Source organism: Humulus lupulus, chromosome 4 (assembly GCF_963169125.1).
Source record: "Humulus lupulus chromosome 4, drHumLupu1.1, whole genome shotgun sequence".
Taxonomy (NCBI): Eukaryota; Viridiplantae; Streptophyta; class Magnoliopsida; order Rosales; family Cannabaceae; genus Humulus; species Humulus lupulus.
In genome coordinates, this window is record NC_084796.1 from 250,945,630 (window position 1) to 250,955,662 (window position 10,033).

Sequence of the window (10,033 nt, forward strand, 5' to 3'; positions counted from 1 at the left end):
CAAACATATATAAAAGTTCCACCTTGGGCCTTGTGCGGAGATCAGAAGAGAAGAGAGGGGAAACCCTAGACCAAAAAACAAAGGAAAAATAGCTTTTTGATTCTGCTTTCCTCTCTGTAATCCGGATACGATTCGTCTGCTTGCTAGCGCCACCGTCTCAGATCCGACGCTCTCTCTTTCCATTTAATTCAGGTGCAGTTTCTCAATCCAACTTCACCTTCATCGTCTTCGTCATCATCCTCATCAATTTTTTTTTTTTTTCGATGTGATTAGAGAGCCATGGCGGATCGGTTGACGCGTATTGCCATAGTAAGCTCGGACAGGTGCAAACCCAAAAAGTGTCGCCAGGAGTGCAAGAAAAGTTGCCCCGTCGTTAAGACTGGTAATTTAATAAGCATAACCAAAATTGTATCTTTGTTCATTGCTAATATGGCTCAAAATCAATAATCAATGATATGTGCAGGAAAATTGTGTATTGAGGTTACACCTGCATCCAAAATTGCTTTCATATCTGAGGAGCTTTGCATTGGTTGCGGTATCTGTGTTAAGGTGTGTGTGCTATTCTCTCTCTTATCCATTTTTTGCCATAAGACTTCAGTTCAGATGTAATAATATGCAATTTTTTCCAATTCAGAAATGCCCATTTGAAGCAATTCAGATTATTAACTTGCCCAAGGATTTGGATAAAGATACAACCCATCGTTATGGCCCCAATACATTTAAACTCCACAGGTTTCTTCTTCTTCTAGCAAAGTAACTGTTTTTACTCCTCTTATTTTCTGCGCTTTAAGATTGTATTAAATTACATTACAGGTTACCAGTTCCAAGGCCAGGCCAAGTTCTAGGCTTGGTTGGAACTAACGGCATTGGCAAGTCTACTGCACTTAAAGTTTTGGCTGGGAAACTGAAACCAAATTTGGGGCGTTTCACCGTAATATTCTATCTCACTATATGAGCTCTTATTTTGGCACATTCTTTTCTTCTTTCTAACTTTATGTATATTTTTCCCTTTTTTTCTTCAGAATCCTCCGGATTGGCAGGAAATCTTGACCTACTTTAGAGGTTCTGAGCTGCAAAATTACTTTACTCGTATACTGGAAGATAATTTGAAGGTACCTTGAATTTTACGTGTAGTTTATTAATGCTTGATTTCTCTTCTATAGGGTAGTTGAATAATCATCGTGATTTTCTTCTTTTCATAATTTGAAGGTGTCTTGTATGTGTATTTTAAGCTACCTTTAAATTCTTGGTTCTAAGAATATATTTCTGTACATGTTTACTTTCAACCTTTGTAGGCTATTATAAAGCCTCAGTATGTTGATCACATTCCCAAAGCTGTTCAAGGTAACGTAGGTCAAGTGCTTGATCAAAAAGATGAGAGAGACAGGAAGGCCGAACTCTGCAAAGATCTTGACCTTAACCAGGTTATAGACCGTAATGTTGGAGATCTATCTGGTGGAGAGCTTCAGAGATTTGCTATTGCTGTTGTTGCCATTCAAAGGGCCGAGATATATATGTTTGACGAACCTTCCAGTTATCTTGATGTGAAACAAAGACTCAAAGCAGCTCAAGTAATCCGATCCTTGCTCAGGCCCGACAGGTTTTATTTCTTTCTTTTTTCTTGCTGTAAAATATATCTCCAAGTATTTTTCATGTTTCTACATCAAGGGAATGCTTTGTCGTGAACTCTTTTTTTTTTTTTCCAGCTATGTAATTGTTGTTGAGCATGACCTGAGCGTCCTAGATTACTTGTCAGACTTTATATGCTGTCTTTACGGGAAACCTGGTGCATATGGAGTTGTTACTCTTCCATTCTCAGTCAGAGAAGGAATCAATATTTTCTTGGCTGGATTTGTGCCTACAGAAAATCTTCGGTTCCGAGATGAGTCTCTTACATTCAAGGTAGATTTATGAGTTCTGTCTTCAGTGAATGTGTACTCTTCTGAATTAACTTTAATTGAGAACTCACTTTATTTCCTTTTCAAGGTTGCTGAGACTCCACAGGAGAGTGCTGAGGAAATCGAAACATATGCACGATACAAATACCCAACTATGACTAAAACTCAGGGCAATTTCAGACTTCATGTAGTTGAGGGTGAATTTACTGATTCTCAGATTGTTGTGATGTTGGGTGAGAATGGTACAGGGAAGACAACATTTATTCGTATGCTGGTATTTTTCTTCTTGTTGCTTGTTTGTGTTCATTATAGACATTATCAGACTTTTGAGCTATATCAAACATTGTCTGTTTCGTTACTTAATTTTTAATACTGTTTCAATTTGCAGGCTGGTCTGTTGAAGCCTGATGTTATTGGGGGTACTGATGTGGAGATACCTGAGTTTAATGTTTCTTACAAGCCCCAGAAAATCAGTCCGAAGTTTCAGTCTACTGTCAGGCACCTGCTACACCAAAAAATACGTGATTCATACACTCATCCCCAATTTATGTCGGATGTGATGAAGCCTCTTCTTATAGAACAGTTGATGGATCAAGAAGTTGTAAATCTTTCTGGAGGAGAGCTACAGAGAGTTGCACTTTGTTTATGCCTTGGAAAGGTAATTGTTTAAATTGGAGTATATAACTCTGATGCTAGATGTATTGTGATTATTGCACCTTCTCTTTTATCTCACAAGTACAGTGAAGCAGCTTAGGGTCTGCAGCGTTAACCAAACCCTTCAATGATATGAACATTGTAGTTTGTAGTTAATCACGGTGAGGGTGGCCTGAGGAATGTAGTTGTGTACTGTTCGATAAAATAATGCCTTAGAATTTGCAGAGTTTGATTTTTATAAACTTAAAAAACTTTGGGAGCATGTTGTCCCATCTGGAATTATCTAAAAGTATACATTCAAAACCCTGTGAGAGTAGAAACTTAACTTCCAGATGTTAATATGCCTTTTTTATTTAGTAAACTTTTTCTTTTTCCTTTTGTAGTATAATAAGTTTATGTCTGTCTCCTTTGCCCATTAGCACACTAATGGGAAGACAGTCGTGAATTGTTTCCATATATTGTTCAAGGGTTTATAGTGCTTTTGACATTGTCTAATGGAAGATTTGCTTGGATTGATGCAGCCTGCTGACATTTATCTAATCGACGAACCTAGTGCTTATCTTGATTCTGAGCAGCGTATTGTTGCTTCAAAGGTCATAAAGAGGTTTATCCTCCATGCGAAGAAAACTGCTTTTGTGGTTGAGCATGATTTTATTATGGCAACTTATCTGGCAGATAGAGTTATTGTGTACGAGGGAAATCCATCAATTGACTGTACTGCTAATTCTCCCCAGTCATTGTTGACTGGGATGAATCTATTCTTATCTGTAAGATTTTCTATCCAACTTTATTTCTTTGATACCTCTCTGTTTTCTAAGGATTGAACTTTTGCTTAAGTTATGTTTGATTCGTGCAGCATCTGGATATCACATTTAGACGAGACCCAACTAATTTCCGCCCAAGAATCAACAAACTGGACTCGACTAAAGATAGAGAGCAGAAGCATGCCGGGTCCTACTATTACTTGGATGATTAAATTACTCTTGAACGGGTGTGTATAATTAATTCAGTTTTCGTTTTCTCTGAACATTTTAGTGCCATCTCCTTTTTGGTGACTTATTTTGGGGGGGAGTGGTTCTGCAGTTGCCTTGTTTATTCAACAGAGATGATATTTATGAGCTGATCACGTGGGATCTTATCCATCATGTTCCGACCAATACGTTCGACAATTGAGGAGAGACCCTGATGAAGTTGTTTGTGTTTTGCTCGAAATGAGCGTGTGGACGCCTCGCAATTTAGTTATAAGTTTCGGCTGCAAGTACTCTCTTGCTTGCTGTTCTCCAGTTTTGATATGACAATAGGCGAACGAATTGTTTTTAGCTTTGCCATTGAGCCTCGTCGAATAGAGGAACAACATGAACTTAGAGCTTCCATTTTCATTTTTCTGTAATTTTAGGGTTACTTATTACTCGTTAGTTATTTTGCAGATATTACTCTTGATTTTTATATAAATTATTGGTTAAACCCCTTGTGATGTCTGGAATGGTGTATGCTGTAGCCCACAAGAGAAGGCTAGATGTTGGTCTAAGAAATAAACAAATCAAAGATGTAATTCTTACCATAATGCATTTTTACATAACTGAATATAAACTTTAACAAATGCATCCTTGTATTGTTGGCACTCTTGGCAAAAGCTCTTAATGAAACCAAATCCAAGAAAGCTGTCAAATTTAAGAATTGTATATGCCCTTATATTCCTCTCATCTATTTTATTCAGGGTGACAAAAAAATATAGCATTACAAAAGAAATGAGTGGCCTCTTAAATAAATTAGTTTCTCAAATAAGGATGGGGTTTTCTCTTTTTACATATACAAAAAAACCCCTGGTTTGGAGAGCAAGTCTATAACTTATAACCAAAACCTTCTCCTGATATTCGTGTGCTATAAAAGGCTAAAAAACTCAAAACTAAAGATTGAGTCAGTCAGGTCAGGTAGGTGGATGATCATCCTCGGGTCTCTGGGGCGGAATTGGCTTCCAGCCAGGCTTTTCATCCCAATAAATGTCATAGTATATGTGACCTGGATCATGACCCGCCACACAACACCATATTCCAACATATCTCTTCACACGTCCTCTGAATTTCTCTTCCCTTGTCTGACCAAAATGTCAATTTAGTTAGAACACAAACATCAATACTAAGAAATAATAATGTTCACAATTTAAAAGCTTGCCTTGTCTGTAAAACCAAGGAAGGCATCTTGCATAGAAGAAAACTGAATAACTTTGACATCCTTGAATGATGATAATGCCGTCTTGAGCTGTATTTGTAACATATGGGAAGAAGAAGATGAACTTAATTCCAGTGTGCAAAAGACAGAGTGAGAACATGCAATGCAATGCAATGCAAGTTTACGTGTATTAAGAATCTAGTACCGTTTCTTCGTTGCTGCGCTTTGGGAGTCTGAGTACACCCGGTCGACTTGTGTGGTTTAAGGCACACCCTTGACTTCCTTCTTTGCAAAGTTGAACATCAAGCCATGAATCTTTAACCTAGAATGTATGTTCAAACTGGTCATTCTCTCTGTTGAAAGGAGAAGGAAAAACTGTACCAAAACTTGTAGGTATTCACAATGACAAACCTGTTTAGGCAGTAATGGATTGTCAAAGAAAGAATATTCTCTAATGCCTATCCCAGGACCGAATTCCTCGGGCATTTCTTTGAGCATGACATTTATCTGCAACAAATCTTCCTCAGCATCAGCAGAGATACTTAACTTTCGAAACTATACTGTCGCCGGTACGAAAATCCCAACCAAACAAATACAATTTTGTTTCTGAAGTTTGTCAAGCACAAGAAAGCTCAGGCAGAAAAAGTTTGAAGATGAAATTTTTCTTCCTTTTTGATAGAAATGGAAAACTTGTATGAGCTGGTCACAAGGCAAATACATGTTTACAACAGTACGGAGGATCTTTGGGAAAATACAAGCAAGCAAAGGCCAAGTTTACTATTAATTGAAATTTGACCAAAATCATACCTCAAACACATGGTCCAGAGGGCAAAGAAAAGGCTGTCTAGTCATAGAGCCCTCCAAAACTCCAGGGTGTGGAAACCAAAGCCTATCCAGCCTGCACCATAATGGAGGCATGACCTAAAAAATAAGGGAACAAAGATGAACAAATGAACATCATATATATATTCTCACATTGTTAAAATATATTAGCTAATAACACTGCAAATCTATGTAAGGCAAAACAACACAAATATGTAGTTTTTCATATATGTAGTTTCCAGTACATGTTCAAGGTAGTAAACCACACAAATACAATACAATCATAATACAGAATCATGGAGATCATATGTTACAGCTAAGCTACATATGGTGCATATAAACTAATCAATATTGTGCTTCACTTAGAGATAGATGGGAACAGAAGTTATTTGGAGATTGGCTTAAGCTGAAACACAAACTTGATGCAAGCAAGAATGAAATTAAGCTGGGTTACAGGCCAGAAACCTACACGGTGAATACGAACTAACCAATACTGTGCTTCTCAATAAAATAGATGAAACAACAAGCCTTTCAAAATTGGGATGAGCTAAGACAGAAACTAGATTCAAATGAGAATGAATTTGGACTGGAACATACAAGTCAAGTGTACTCACCAGTGTGCGATTCAAAAGAGACGCAATTGCGAGAGCTGTCCTTATTTGTTTCATCTGAATTGTTTTTCCATGTATATATTGAAAAATGTTATTCATGTACATTGAAAAATGTTATTCAATTATATAACAAATGGCAGAAGTTAGTGGAAGGAGGTTAGGACATGCATACTTGATAATTTATAAGAGAAAAGTGTGATTCAATAGTATGCTCCCCATCAAGCAATAAGCTTTTAGGAATAGATGGCTTAAATGACAAGAAACCTCCTGTATAGATCCAAAAGCAATTAATCAGCATAAGTATTGCAGAATACTCCAATGAATAATATTGCATGTTTATTTGTATCTTTGATTTCAAAACATAAATATCTAATCTTCTGTTATTTTAAGGGGAAATTCTCCTGATATGGTTAGTAGTATGGCTTGAGAAAATTGATTTTAGGTGCAAATTGAATAATAAATAATTATAACCGTTCAGTCTATAATGTAAAAATAAGTAATTCAGAGAATTTATTTGTTATTGTTTTGATGCTACATTTCATTATACATAGCAGATTTTGTTAGATGTTGTCAAAGCTCTAGAATTATGACAAATGAACACATTGACCATTTGAGACTCAAGCTTCTTAGACAAATCTACGTACGGAGGCTTAATTTCAACATTCCAAAAGCTTGCTGCAGGAAACATCTAAGACCCCCAACTAGTATATAGCTTATTATGTGACAATAAAATGGATTAGAACAACCGAATAAGCCCATTAGCCAAAAAAAAAACCTAAGAAATGATTTGCGCTGAGACTTGAAAAAACACCAACACAACTATACATCCTAACCTAGACAGAAGACATTCAATGCAACCCTTGCACAGTTCTACCTGGTGCGTCGAAATATTCTGGTGGATCATAGAAAACCATGGCTTCACGTAGTCTATGACGCTTTCCATCTGTGCCCGCATACTGAAATGTTGTGTGCACAGCATAGGGCTCCAATCTGAGTTGCTGATACATAGCCTGCCATTTAAGCATTGCAATTTAGGACCTAAGACAACCTTAAAATACAATTTATTATGCTATGGTAACTGGACCCAAGCAGGATCTTAAAGATTATATGGAACAGGTGCATTGGAAAGAAAAAAAAAATAGCAGACAGAACAATATTACACTGCTTAAACTGAGAGGGCATCCTACCTGGACAAAATATGTATGTCCACTACAGAATATGCTTGCTGGTAAAATTCCTAGCTTGAGTTCTCCATCATAAGCATACACAAGGCCACTTTCTTCATCAACTGATGGTCCTAACCGCTTGTGGACAAGCTCATTAAAACCATTCTGATCCCAAATCTTTTCATCGGTTAGAAGCATATCTTTCCATTCCTTTGCCAGTTTTTTCGAAGAATCTGTTGGCCGCCAGTGGAAAATTCCAATATTGTAGGCAGCCCCAACTGTTTATGGGATACATGGTATAGTTAGTACCAAATTTAAAAGGCCTTCAATATGATACGTTGAAAATTAAAATATCAATTGTTTTAGAAATGACAGGAACTTAAATATAGAACACACACACAAATTAAAAAGAGAAAAAGAGCCTTGTACTAGCCATATCATAAGTCTTTGTTGAAATGAAAGAGAAATTGCATGGGCGCCTCGAAAACATGCAACCTCATGATTTGTGGGCATAACTCTTGCACTTCAACACATTTAAAACACACAGAGGCAAAGGACTACCAACATACTCAAGAATTGAAGCCAAATGTACATGGACTGTTCTAGAATTGACTAAGCTAAATACATTTTACACAAATTCGACCTAGATTCAAGTTTGTAACAAGTACTTGTAGAAGTAAATAGCAACAATACTCACTTAAGAATTTGAAGCACATTCCATAACACAAAGAACCTGACTTTATCTATTTTGAATTTTTCTAGGCAAACTATCCTAGTGACGACAAAGTTGACATCTAGTGTAGGCTTACTACCTTTAGAATCAGAAGCCCCCCTATTAGTACTATTTTGCAACATGGTTTTCAGCATGCTAGCAATTGACAAAAAGAACACTAAATAGTATAGTTACTAGATGTGAAAATGGAAATGAAGAGTGAAAAGTTTTATCCTCTTTCATTTAATCTTTTGTTTTCAAGCTCTACCTTGTTGCCACCGGTCCAGACTGTCATCAACAACCGTCGGTGCAACTTGATCACTGGAAGTCAAGACATCTGCTTCGGGATACCGGGCAAGATAAGGAAGTGGATTCTGTTTGAGGAACACAGCAAAATTATAATCACAGAAGAATAAGCAAAAGCACTAGTACTTATCTAGTCATATGTCAAAGAAAGGAAATGGAAGAAAAGCTTACCTTTAACCAAACCATGTCTGTATCACACATCAGCAGCTCAAAACCATAAGGAAGGATGGAATCAATAAGAATAACTTTCTCTCGGCCCATTTTGTGAAATGTGGGTGAGCCCCATCCAACATCTATAGTGCTCATATGACTGCCCATATCAAACACAGGAACCCCTTTCCAATACAAAGCCTCTAACAATTTGGTGTCCATTGCACCTAAACCAGGAAATTCAACTTGGTTGGTAATGGTAGGTATCCACAAAAAGCCACATTGAGGAAAAAGCTTAAAGAAAGAGAGTGAGTGATTAGCCCAAAGGGAGCTTGACTCAGCTTAGCTTAGCTTACCCACAAGAAAGTTAGAAACTTGGAGATCTGACAAGTGCTTAGCCCAGGTGAGAATGAAATCCATGAAAGCATAGTTACCAAATGTGACTATAATGACATTATCTTGGACCCTTTGCCGAACAAGCTCCTTAGTGAGCCGAAAATGGTCCAAAGGGGGCATTTTTTCAGTGCGTGGACGTTCCCAAATAGGTTTTTGGCGCATGATTGGAGTGTCAGGGGGAGGCGTGGGCAGTGCATCGTGGTGTAACGGTGGTTGAGAGGAATTGGGGGCTTCATCTACAGCCATAGCCATAGGAGTGGCTATATATATATATATACACATCAAGAGAATGAATTGAATGATATGACATACAATTAGAAGAAATTGAAAGAAACCAAAAGAAAAAGAGAAAGAGTATGTGATAGAAAAAGGTACTTACTTGAAAGAGAAGAGAAAGAGTTAGAGAGAGAGCTAGCAGAGTAGACAGCGGAGAAGACGTAGAAAGAGGAGACGAGAACGCCTATGATGACAGTGGCGTAGATGGTGAGGAAGAGAGGCTTGGACTTGGCATCCTGTAGCCTGCTCCGCCAACCCAATTCCATTTCCATTGCCATTCTTTTGGTTGGGTTTGGTTTGATTTGGTGATTCAGTTTCTGGGTTCTCTTCTTAGCTTAGCTCCCTTGGTAATGGCTAGCTAGACAAAGAAAAGTCAACCTCCATTTTTTTCTCTCAATCAATTTTTTGCATCTGATCTAAGTCTCTAAAGTCTAAGCCTAAATCTAAATCTATAAAAATAAATATTATTTAAATCATTTGAATCTAATCTCTCGACTTAGAATCTCTTCTCATTCTCATCTCCTCTCCTCTCTAACTTGCAATTTCTGAGCAAAACCAAAGCCAAAGCCGATATTCTATACTACAGTATTTGATGATAGTTTAACATAACATAACTGTGTTGTGTTATGTGTTGTTGAGTCATTCATTGAATCAGTCAAACTAAACTGCAACACTTTCCCTTAGCTTAGCCCTCTCTCCTCAATTTTTTTATATTTCTTTCTTTTTATATATTTATCCCTATAATATAATTACATGATATCTTCTTTTTTTTTTTTAACAATAAAAGTTATTATTATTAATTATGTGCACTAAAATTATACAACAATGATACTATATTTTATAATAATGGGTCCCGCTTGAAATAAATAAGTA

General features: G+C 37.0%; 2 protein-coding genes across 3 annotated transcripts; one reads left to right on the plus strand and one right to left on the minus strand.

The window, feature by feature from the left end:
- LOC133831773 (ABC transporter E family member 2) lies at positions 1 to 4,030 on the plus strand. Of its 2 annotated transcripts, XM_062262184.1 has the most exons (13): positions 1 to 192; positions 274 to 382; positions 464 to 549; positions 635 to 732; positions 814 to 931; positions 1,023 to 1,112; positions 1,296 to 1,600; positions 1,707 to 1,902; positions 1,987 to 2,172; positions 2,287 to 2,556; positions 3,074 to 3,319; positions 3,409 to 3,543; positions 3,636 to 4,030. In XM_062262184.1, the coding sequence occupies exons 2-12, from the start codon at positions 280 to 282 to the stop codon at positions 3,526 to 3,528; spliced, it is 1,818 nt and encodes a 605-aa protein (XP_062118168.1). In that variant the 5' UTR covers positions 1 to 192; positions 274 to 279; the 3' UTR covers positions 3,529 to 3,543; positions 3,636 to 4,030. The 2 variants fall into 2 exon arrangements, with proteins under 2 accessions (XP_062118168.1, XP_062118167.1); XM_062262183.1 differs by having other exon boundaries at positions 3,409 to 4,030.
- Positions 4,031 to 4,221: 191 nt separating this feature from the next.
- On the minus strand, positions 4,222 to 9,771 carry LOC133831772 (arabinosyltransferase XEG113). Its single transcript, XM_062262182.1, has 13 exons — positions 9,264 to 9,771; positions 8,845 to 9,144; positions 8,510 to 8,715; positions 8,301 to 8,406; positions 7,342 to 7,598; positions 7,029 to 7,164; positions 6,327 to 6,421; positions 6,158 to 6,211; positions 5,529 to 5,642; positions 5,133 to 5,228; positions 4,927 to 5,043; positions 4,725 to 4,811; positions 4,222 to 4,647 (listed from the first exon to the last, which is right to left on the minus strand). The coding sequence occupies exons 1-13, from the start codon at positions 9,436 to 9,438 to the stop codon at positions 4,480 to 4,482; spliced, it is 1,911 nt and encodes a 636-aa protein (XP_062118166.1). The 5' UTR covers positions 9,439 to 9,771; the 3' UTR covers positions 4,222 to 4,479.
- Between the last annotated feature and the right edge of the window lie 262 nt (positions 9,772 to 10,033).

Bases quoted from the DNA above. Each gene is read 5' to 3' on its own strand.
- LOC133831773 (XM_062262183.1), top strand. From the start codon at position 280: ATGGCGGATCGGTTGACGCGTATTGCCATAGTAAGCTCGGACAGGTGC. The intron at 1,113-1,295 runs GTACCTTGAATT...CAACCTTTGTAG, and splicing joins TACTGGAAGATAATTTGAAG to GCTATTATAAAGCCTCAGTA. The intron at 1,601-1,706 runs GTTTTATTTCTT...TTTTTTTTCCAG, and splicing joins TCCTTGCTCAGGCCCGACAG to CTATGTAATTGTTGTTGAGC.
- LOC133831772 (XM_062262182.1), bottom strand. From the start codon at position 9,438: ATGGCAATGGAAATGGAATTGGGTTGGCGGAGCAGGCTACAGGATGCC. The intron at 9,145-9,263 runs GTAAGTACCTTT...ATATATATATAG, and splicing joins CTCTTTCTCTTCTCTTTCAA to CCACTCCTATGGCTATGGCT. The intron at 7,165-7,341 runs GTAGGATGCCCT...CTTAAATGGCAG, and splicing joins GACATACATATTTTGTCCAG to GCTATGTATCAGCAACTCAG.